The sequence below is a fragment of the Bufo gargarizans genome, chromosome 2, assembly GCF_014858855.1.
Source record: "Bufo gargarizans isolate SCDJY-AF-19 chromosome 2, ASM1485885v1, whole genome shotgun sequence".
Taxonomy (NCBI): domain Eukaryota; kingdom Metazoa; phylum Chordata; class Amphibia; order Anura; family Bufonidae; genus Bufo; species Bufo gargarizans.
In genome coordinates, this window is record NC_058081.1 from 136,291,534 (window position 1) to 136,302,058 (window position 10,525).

Genomic DNA, 10,525 nt, shown 5'->3' on the forward strand with positions numbered 1-10,525 from the left:
AAATCATCATCATTTTCCGCTAACTTGTGACAAAAAATAAAAAGTTCTATGAACTCACTATGCCCATCAGCGAATACCTTAGGGTGTCTACTTTCCGAAATGGGGTCATTTGTGGGGTTTTTCTACTGTTTGGGCATTGTAGAACCTCAGGAAACATGACAGGTGCTCAGAAAGTCAGAGCTGTTTCAAAAAGCGGAAATTCACATTTTTGTACCATAGTTTGTAAATGCTATAACTTTTACCCAAACCATTTTTTTTTTTTTGCCCAAACATTTTTTTTTTATCAAAGACATGTAGAACAATAAATTTGGCGAAAAATTTATATATGGATGTCATTTTTTTTGCAAAATTTTACAGCTGAAAGTGAAAAATGTCATTTGTTTGCAAAAAAATCGTTACATTTTGATTAATAACTAAAAAAGTAAAAATGCCAGCAGCAATGAAATACCACCAAATGAAAGCTCTATTAGTGAGAAGAAAAGGAGGTAAAATTCATTTGTATGGTAAGTTGCATGACCGAGCGATAAACGGTGAAAGTAGTGTAGTGCCGAAGTGTAAAAAGTGGCCTGGTCATGAAGGGGGTTTCACCTAGCGGGGCTGAAGTGGTTAAAGAGCCTCTGTCAGCATGATTAACCCTATTAAACCAGGCCTACTGCCTGGTAGGGTTGATCATGCCAATAAAAACTATACCTTTCTTTTGTCTGTATGTTAAACAGCTGCAGAGATAATTTTTCATATGCAGATAAGTACGTTGGAGCTTCAGGGAGCGGGGCTGAATCTTTGAGCCCTGTTCCCTTTCATTGACAGTGCTAGACATCAGCATGCTAATTGCAGAGCTGTACCATAGCATGTACATATCCTGTTCACTACTTACTATAGCCTTACTATGTTGAGAGCTGTGGTAATATATGTTACTGGTTTATTCACTGGCACAATATATTATTATAAAGATACCAGAAATATGTATTACTGTTCTAAGTATATAAAACCACTTTTCAATATGGTAACGCTATAGTCTGGAGGTAAATGGTCTGCCTTGCATGTAGATTTTCCTGGTTCAAATGCGAAGAAGCGAATTCTATTTACCGTATTTATTTATTTTTGTTCTCTTCCCCCCCCCCCCCCTTACATTTAACCCATAATAAAGGCTGTAGCTTTATTACATTTAGAAAATAATTTTTCTATGCTTAGAAAGCTAATATGTAATGCTGGTTTATTTACAGGCACAATATATGATTATGATACCAATAATATATATTAGCTTTCTAAGTATAAAAAACCCCGGACATCTACCTGAAAGGCTAACCACTTACCACCAGTCTACAGCCTTATCATATTGAGAACAGTGGTTTTCTATAATTAGAAAGCTAATACAAAAGCAGTTCTCAAAGGATTTAGCCCCGCCCCTTGGTGCTCCCATTTGCTCATTTCCATATTATTAAAAACTCAGGTATCTCTGCAGCTGTTTAACTTACAGGAAAAGAAAGGTATCGTTTTAATTGGCATGATCAACCCTAATAGGCAGTATGCCTGGTTTAATAGGGTTGATCATGCTGACAGAGGGCTTTTAAGGGAGTTACCACAGGAATGTTTCAAACTGGGGTGGAATCGATCTATTGCTGTGCCAATGCAACTCTGGTCGCTGCTGATTTCTGCTTCCTAGTCCAGAGTTCAACACACAGGAAATACTTGGACTTCCTCCTCTTCCAATCGGGGGCTGCAGTGGCGAGCTTCCTCAGCCAGTGATTGGCTGTGCAGGCAGTCCAAGACCTTTCCTGTGTGTCGCAGTAGACAGCATCATCGTAACGGCAGCAGTGGGGGTCTGGGAGTATTGATTGTCTTCTATTTTGGAGCCATTCTGACCTGTTTAAAAAAAAAAAGTTATTCCCCTGGAAAACCCAGTGCACCACTCTTTTTTTCCCCGCCCCCTTTTTTTCTTTTTATCAAGGTATAATAAAATATATATATATTTTTTTTTATTATTATTATTATTATTTTTTAAATGTATTGCACATGGATGGGTGGTTAGCACTGGGGTGCTGGTTTGGTCAAAAATCTGAACAAGGATGATATATGCATGGAGTCAGTATGTATAACTTTTACTCACTATAGATACTGATAGGTAAATTGTGCCTATGTGCCTGAAATAGGGATATTATATTATGAGCCCCACTTGAGACAGGGACTGAAGTGAATGATGACAGTCCCTGTACAGAACTGTAGAATATGTTTATTTTTACTAGTATAAGCATCAGGAAGTATAATACAGTTAAATAAGAATAAGGTCAGTTGACAAGTCACTTTTTTTTTTTCTAGGTGCTTCTATTTTACCGCAGTGCTATGGTAAAGCTTTGGGATGTTGCTGAACGACAACCAGTCTGCCAGTTTGGTCTCCCTTTGCCCCACACAGTAGCATTTCCCTGGCAACCCGTGTATGTTCTTGATGCAATGAACCACTGTCTTTTTCTTAAAGGTGGGTAATGATATCTAACATTGCATAGCTCATACCTCTAGTCCTGAAATGTAATTTCACACCTCCTTGTATTTTTCCCATTATTCCTTGTTCACTTAGCTATGGTTATTACTTTAACAGTAGATCATACTCTGGGCATATTGTATTGTTATTACAAGATTTAAAAACTCAATTTCGAGTCATCTTATTACTATCTAGAATGTTATAGTGAATATTTATTAACCTGAATCGTCTGGTGTCACGTTCAGAATGACTTCTTATTTTGCCCTCTATAATGCATTTGAATAGATGAAAAATCATTTCCCTTTTCTCTCTGGAATAAAACCTTTTTAGCTTCTTTTCAGAACATTCCCTAGAGATTCACCCTTGATGCTTCTCGCGCTCTATACAATCATTCTGCACAATCACAGTCCCATATGGTTTTATGTACAATGCAATATACTCGGTAGATGTATTTAGGGTGGTATTACACTGCCCGATGTCCGGGCAGTGCGAGCGTAGATAGATGATAAAACATCCCTCTGTGCTTGTTTGCACTGGCCTGATTACACTGGTCGCTGCAAACAGGGTGCAGGAGGAACGATTCAAAAGTTTTATTTTCCCAAAATCTAAGGAAATTTGTTTTACAATATTTAGCGATAAGTTAAGTCATCTAATTTTCCTATACATGTTGATCTCGTATATGTATAAAGTGATGCCAAGAATGTGCACATTGTCTAGCGTATGACGCCAAGAACGCAGACCCAATTTTAGTTTTACATTCATATCCGTCCATTCACTTTAGGCTACTTTCACATTGGCATTTTGGTTTCCATTTGTGAGATCCGTTCAGGGATCTCACAAGCGGTCGAAAACTGATCAGTTTTGCCCTTAATGCATTCCGAATAGATAAGGATCCGCTCAGAATGCATGTTTGCCTCCGTTCCGTCTCCATTCCGCTTCCGCTGCTTGCAGCGTTTTGATGTCTGTCTGATGAAACTGACACAATATGGCACAATAGAAAACGGATCCGTCCCCCATTGACTTTCAATGGTGTTCAAGATGGATCCGTTTTGGCTATGTTAAAGACAATACAAACTGATCCGTTCATGCGATTGTATTATCTGAACGGATGCGTTTGTGCAGATCCATGACAGATCCACACCAAACGCAAGTGTGACATCTGCACTTGGATCATAATCATCCAGATAGTTAAAGTGCTTTAATGAATATAAAGAGTGGATAGGGGCAGTGTATAACAAATATAAATTGGTGTCAGTGGGTAGGTTATGTATGAGGTAATGTATATTGTGCATGATATCTACATATTCATTTCTGAGCGCCTAATCCTCACGCATTATTATTACCGTAGTTGCACTGATGTCTAGAAATCCTACTCCAGTGTTTCTATGTCATACCCCTAATGGAGTGACTTTGTGATTATTTTTTTTATTTTTATTGTGACTTTTTAATTCGCAATGATAAATCTGAAGTGAAAGTCATTAACATAGCTAACCACGTCCACCTCACACCCACTTTTCAAAACTGTAATGAGTGGTGTAATGGTACAGAAAGTCATTTAATTTTTGCATAAGTAACCCCAAAAGTTGCAAGTATCTATTTTTAAACTTTTTGAAGCCAGAACTGTAGCGTGCAGGATATGATAAATTCCCCCCATAGTGCTGATTATGATGGTTGTGCATGTCTGCTCTCTAGCAGTACAGGGTGGGAGTGTCGGTGTGATGACTCTGTATCAAGAAGCTTGCAAGTCCAGGATTATAATAAATGAACAGGGTTATGGCTCGTGGGACGTGTCATGACCATGTATATTTAAGTGCGTGGATGAAAAGATATTAAAGGGAGTAAGTCGCCTACTTTGAGCCTTTTAGACCGCTCAGATCCGGTTATAGACTCATTAAAATGGTAACTTTATTTGTTCTGTGCCTCGCCCCAAAAAAAAGACTTTTTAAACTTATGCTAATGAGGTTCGGCAAGTGCCCAGAGGTGGAGTTAGTGCAGCAAGTGCCCAGGGGCGGTGTTACTGCAGCAAGTGCCCAGGCCCCTCGGCGGTGTGCCCAGAAAACCACACCTCTTTCACCCCTCTGGCCCGCCCTTGTTTCCTATTATTATTATTATTATTATTATTATTATTACCTCCTCCTCTCCCTCCCAGATCTCGGCGCATGCGCAGTCCAACTACCTGTTACTCTGCCCATAATGGGCACAGCAGTGCGCAGGTGTGGGACAAGTGTGGAGCGGTGCAGGGGCGAGATCTGGGAGGGAGAGGAGGAGGTAATAATAGGAAACAAGAGTGGGCTAGAGGGGTGAAAGAGATGTGGTTTTCTGGGCACTTGCTGCAGTAACGCCGCCCCAAACCTCATTAGCATACGTTTAATAAGTCTTTTTTGGACGATCTCGGCGAGGGACAGAACGAATAAAGGTAGCATTGTAATGAGGGCACAGGAGACTATACCCTGATCTGAGCGGTCTAAAAGGCTCAGGTTAGGTGACAGACTCCCTTTAACTAGGTTGTAGGCAATTTCCTTACAGCTTGTAAAACTTCCAACAGCTTAGTCACAGTATGGTGTGGTATATGAGAAATTAAACATGTGCTCCTCAGCATTGTACCGCAAAACCTTCCCAATAGACCTCTTATGAGAAAACCACATCTTTATCCAGATTTTTTTTTTATAGTTTAAATTCCACCATATATTCTTTTTTCAGAAGACCATTCAACTAAGAAGACCACATTCAGTTTTGGGTGGTCTGTGCTTACCATGCTCTATCTTTATCTTGTAGCAAATGAGAAAAGGGTTTCTGGAGAGATTTTGACCCATGAAAATGCCACTTGCTCTCTATTTGCGTTCAGTCTGGAAGGTTTGGAATCAATGATAAAAACTCAACAGCCAGCCGTCCTCCATTCACAAAGCGTACACTGGGAAGAAAGATGCAAGTCTTTGTTTCAGATGAGGTGGGTCCATCCACTGTGTTACATACGATTCGTGAACTTCTCATTAAGAAACCGGAATCATATCTCTATGTGCCATTTTGTTTTCCTTAGGTTAGAAACTTTTTCAGAAAGGAGAAAGCAGATAGCAGAGTCATGGACGCTTCTCAGAAAGCAGGCCTCCGATTTTACGCGGAACAACACCCTGAGCAGGTGATGGAAGAACAAAACAATGTATTTTTTAACTTGCTGGCAAAGAAGAGTACCAGCATGATTTTGGACTATTTTATAGTTAAAAAGTAAAAATATCTGGAGTAATGCTCACTATTACCTGTGTAATTTCTGAAATTTTTAGCTTTACTCACCCCATCTGCAGTTTTTTTTCTCTTCACTTTCTGTGTGTAGGCAGCGGCTCATCACATGTGACCATCAAGCACCTGCATGTCCCTGGAGAGCATTGCTCAGCTCTTGTTAACCCCTTCCTCCCCTACATAGAAAATAGTTGCTCAGACTCTGCCCTGGTGATTCCACTAATAAATAGCCATATGGCATGTCAAGCTGTCTGCCCAATTTCCTTCTCCACTGTCTAGAGCAGGCATGTTCAACCTGTGGCCCTCCAGATGTTGTAAAACTACAACTCCCACAATGCCCCGCTGATAGCTGTAGGCTGTTCGGGCATGCTGGGAGTTACAGGAATGGCATTCATCTATCCAGATCCCTCTGTAGCAGTATACTGTCCTCTTCCGTGTTAATTACTTTACATAGTTTAGTGTCACCTGCAAAAATTTTTATTTTACTGTGCAAGCCTTCTACAAGATCATTAATATATTGAAGAGAATAGGGCCCAATACTGACCCCTGAGGTACTCCACTAGTGACAGTGACCCAATCTGAGTGTGTAGCATTAATAACCACCCTCTGTTTTCTATCACTGAGCCAGTTACTTACCCACATACAGACATTTTCTCCCAGGCCAAGCATTCTCATTTAGTATACTAACTTTTCATGCGTTACAGTGTCAAATGCTTTGGAGAAGTCCAGCTATTCTACATCAATTGATTCGCCGCTGTCAAGTCTAGAACTTACCTCCTTATAGAAACTGATTAAATTAGTTTGACATGATCCCTCATGAAGCCATGCTGTTATGGGGTTATTTGCTTATTTTCATTAAAGTACTCCAAGATAGCATCTCTTAGAAAACCTTTAAACAGTTTACCCACAACAGATGTTAAACTTGCCAGCCTATAGTTTCCAGACTCTGTTTTTGAACCCTTTTTGAATATTGGCACCACATTGGCTGTACGCCAATCCTGTGGAACACTTTTTGTCAGTATAGAGTCCTTAAATATCAGAAATAAGGGTCTGGCTATGACATTACTTAATTATCTTAGCATACGGGGGTGTATGCCATCTGGTCCTGGCGATTTGTCTATTTTAATCTTTTTAAGACACCGCTGTACTACTTCCTGGGTCAGACAAGGTACTTTTAATGTGGTATTTTCTTTTTAATTCTGCCTTTCATCTGACAGTTTATTTTACTTAGTGAATACAGTGGAGAAAAAAATATTTAATATCTTTGCTTTCTCCTCATCGCTCTCTGCAACTCCCCCCTCATGACTCTGTAGAGGGCCGACGCCTTCAGACTTATACTTTTTACCATTTATATAATTTAAGAGCATTTTGGGGTTAGTTTTGCTCTTTTTGGCAATTCATTTATCAGTCTCTAGTTTGGCTGCTTTTATTTGTTTTTTACATATTCAAATTTCTTTTTTGGGCTGGCTAAATTTAGCTTTTTTGAAGTTTGGTAAACCAATTTTTGCCGCATCTATGGGATACACAGTCCCTAACTGGCCACTCTCATCTCAGAGTATACAGCTAAACCTATGGTAGAACACTAAATATTACACCTATAAATCACTATCAGACCGCTTGTAATAAAGTGTCAATTCATTACATGATTCCCCAAAAAAACATGTATGACATACATATTAAAAATGGGGAAGAAAAGGACAAAAGTGCAGGAAAGAAGCAGCATCACCTGGAGGGAGTCCACAGCAGGCAAACAGTTCACACATGTGTCCCTGTGTTCAAGTAAAAAAACATTAAAGTGCATGTGCAAGTGCATAAGAACATACAAGAATCAATTGGACAAAGAACAGTTACCCATGCTGAGCTCCCTTCAGGATGGCGCCAGCCCCGACGGGCGTTTCGGCGTACTCCCAGACGAAGGTACGCTGAAATGCGCGTCAGGGCTGGCGCCATTCTGGAGGTAGCTCAGCATGGGTAACTGTTCTTTTTTTTAATTTATTTTTTATTACTTTTTATTGAGTCAAAGCAGTATACATCAACTTAGACAAGGAAAAGTAAATTGCTGGACAGGAGTCAATTCCTCTCTTGTGTCTCCATGACTATATACAGATATAACATTTTATACATGTAATGTTGTTTTTGTGACATGATAATCTTGAGTGATCACCTTTTATTCCTCTCCGTCTCCCTCTCACACACTCCCCTCCGAATGTGTTTTCCGTCCAATCCGCGGCTCACACGAAAGTTATTAGATTTTCCGTTATCCAGCATGCCCAATTCTTCTTAAATTTGTCTAAATTGTGTTGTTTTCTTTGTGCCATAATCCTTTCATACCGACAAGTTTTGTCTAGTCGCGATTTAATTTCCGCCAGACAAGGAACATCTGGTGATTTCCAGTGATGCGCTATGGCTAATTTGGCTGCAAGGCAGGGTAACTGTTCTTTGTCCAATTGATTCTTGTATGTTCTTATGCACTTGCACATGCACTTTAATGTTTTTTTACTTGAACACACGGACACATGTGTGAACTGTTTGCCTGCTGTGGTCTCCCTCCACGTGATGCCGCTTATTTCCTGCACTTTTGTCCTTTTCTTCCCCATTTTTTATATTTATGTCATACATTTTTTGGGGGAATATTATGTAATAAATTGATACTTCATTACAAGCGGTCTGGTAGTGATTTATAGGTGTCACTTTTGAAGTTTGGTATCTTCCTCCCTGAAGAAACACTCTTTTAAATGAGAATTGTAAGGTTATTACTTTAGGGTCACTATTTCCCAGGTGTACCCTGTTATGTAGGCCTCTACATAACTTTGGCTCCTTTGCAGGTGTAGGTTTAGCCCATTTTCTACACCTAAAACAGGTGTAGAAAATGATGAATGACATGGGCCGTTGGCCCATCCCCTTTATCCCTCGCCACACCCACTCTCGTAAACCTGGCGTGTGCGGGAAAAAGTAAGATTCTTTGCGCCGCAATCTGTCTAAATGACATATTTCTGTAATTAAATGACTCCCTTTGTCTCTGTCACTTTCCATTAAAATGTATAAGAGTTCCAGTAATGGCAAACCGTGCTCATTTGTCCTGTTGTCAATATTCTGAAGGTGAATGCAACCTGGTAAGACAAGTGCTCCCTCCTAGGGAATCTTCATGAGTGCACACAAGGATAATATAAGGCGATACAGCCAGATATCACCTATTAACTGAATCCTGCTTCTGTTCTCGCTGTTTGCACTAGTTTTATACTTGAGGCCTAAAATTCAGTTCAAGAGTACCTTGCTGGCACAATGAAAGAACTGGACGCTGAGAAGGTAAAGATAACTTTTTTTTTTTTTTTTTAAGTTAACAAATCCAGTAAGTGAAAATAACATCTACAGACATTCATACTGTTTTGCAAAATGAGAAGGTGTTGATTTTCCATAAAGTGTAGAAAAGTACAACTGTGCATAAAGGTTTGGCCTTTAACTCTTTTCCACGCCTTATACTGAGAATAAGGTGATTATTTTAGGCTCACAGGGCACTTCCAGACCATCAGCAACTATGTCTCAAGTAGAAGGAGTGGATCAGAACTCACTTTGTGATGCTGACAAATCTTATGTTATTGCCATAAACAGAATACAGGCAGATGTATGGATGCATGGGCCTCCAACCCAGGATACGAGCACGACCTTCTTCCAGAGTGCCAACTGATTATTATTTCTACGTACTGTGTGCACTGACAGACACTAAAAACCGGATAAAATCTGTCTAATTCTCATCTTCAGCTACCAAATTGGTAAAAGAGGAGAAAAAGACAAAGCAGGAAATTTATCTATACTGGTGCAAAGGTGTTTTAGTTAACCATAGCAACCGATCAGATTCAACCTTTCAATGTTTAGAGTTGATTTGGAAAATAAAAGGCTCATTCTGATTGGTTGCTGTTGGCAACTAAGCCAGTTCCCCTTTGCGCCAGATATGACAACTTTCATGCAGTCTGTCATACACAAATCTTATGGACCAGATAGACATGGGACTAGAAAAAGGCTACAGCTGATTAGAAGTAATAGAGGTAGCAGTTAAAGCAATACGCCCCGGCCTGAATATAATAAATATGAGATGAAAAGTGACTGAACACTGCCACAGCTGAAGATCATTTTAAAAGGACACTACAAGGAGAGCAACTGTGTAGTGTTAATAAATGTCTATCAAGACAGCAAAGAATCTCCTCAAAATTTCCTCTTTAGGGCTGTAGAACTAAAGTATAGGCTTCTCTTCTCCTCTATAAGGTGGGAGCAAATTTTGAAACGGATTTGATTCAAAGGAAATTCCTGAGATCAGTAGGAACAGGACTGCTCAGTGAACACATTAAATTCCAATTGAAATACTATTTGGATGACCACACTGTCACTGATAATGTATTAATTGAGAAAATGAATGAAGCTGCCAATCAAGAGAGGGGAACAGAAACTTAAGAAGTGATCTTCCAGCAAAATCGGCAAACTTGAGGGGGGACGGAGCCAACTGAGCATGGTGGAAGACGTGTGAGTTCTGAGCTCCTCACCACAGCACCCGATCTACTAGCTTTTAAAGTACGCTCACCAGCCTGACTATGGGCAAACTCAGCAAGGAAAGGAGCGGAGACGTGGGGCATGTAGTCAGAGCAAAGAAACCCCATGGAGACATGAATTTTATAAGAAGATGGCCTCACCTGCAGGAAGAGGGAAGATGGCGGTGGCTGAGGACAGAGCGTCAGCGCTGGATAATAAATCGGATGACGCCAGGTCCTGCACTCCTAAGACCAACCTGACGATGTCGACCCTTCACCGATCACCAGAGCCTTT

The 10,525-nt window shown here is 40.1% G+C and overlaps 1 protein-coding gene across 3 annotated transcripts in view; it reads left to right on the forward strand.

The window, feature by feature from the left end:
- Positions 1-6,030, forward strand: part of WDR93 (WD repeat domain 93) — a 57,983-nt gene extending 51,953 nt beyond the window's left edge. For 2 of the 3 annotated variants that reach the window (XM_044279484.1, XM_044279485.1), the window contains exons 14-16: positions 2,317-2,473; positions 5,252-5,423; positions 5,514-6,030. In XM_044279484.1, the coding sequence (XP_044135419.1) occupies positions 2,317-2,473; positions 5,252-5,423; positions 5,514-5,616 (432 nt within the window). In that variant the 3' untranslated portion in view covers positions 5,617-6,030. Of the gene's footprint in view, positions 1-2,316; positions 2,474-5,251; positions 5,424-5,513 lie in introns of those variants that run through there. The other variant, XR_006387804.1, reaches the window with a different exon arrangement.
- The last annotated feature ends 4,495 nt before the right edge of the window (positions 6,031-10,525 follow it).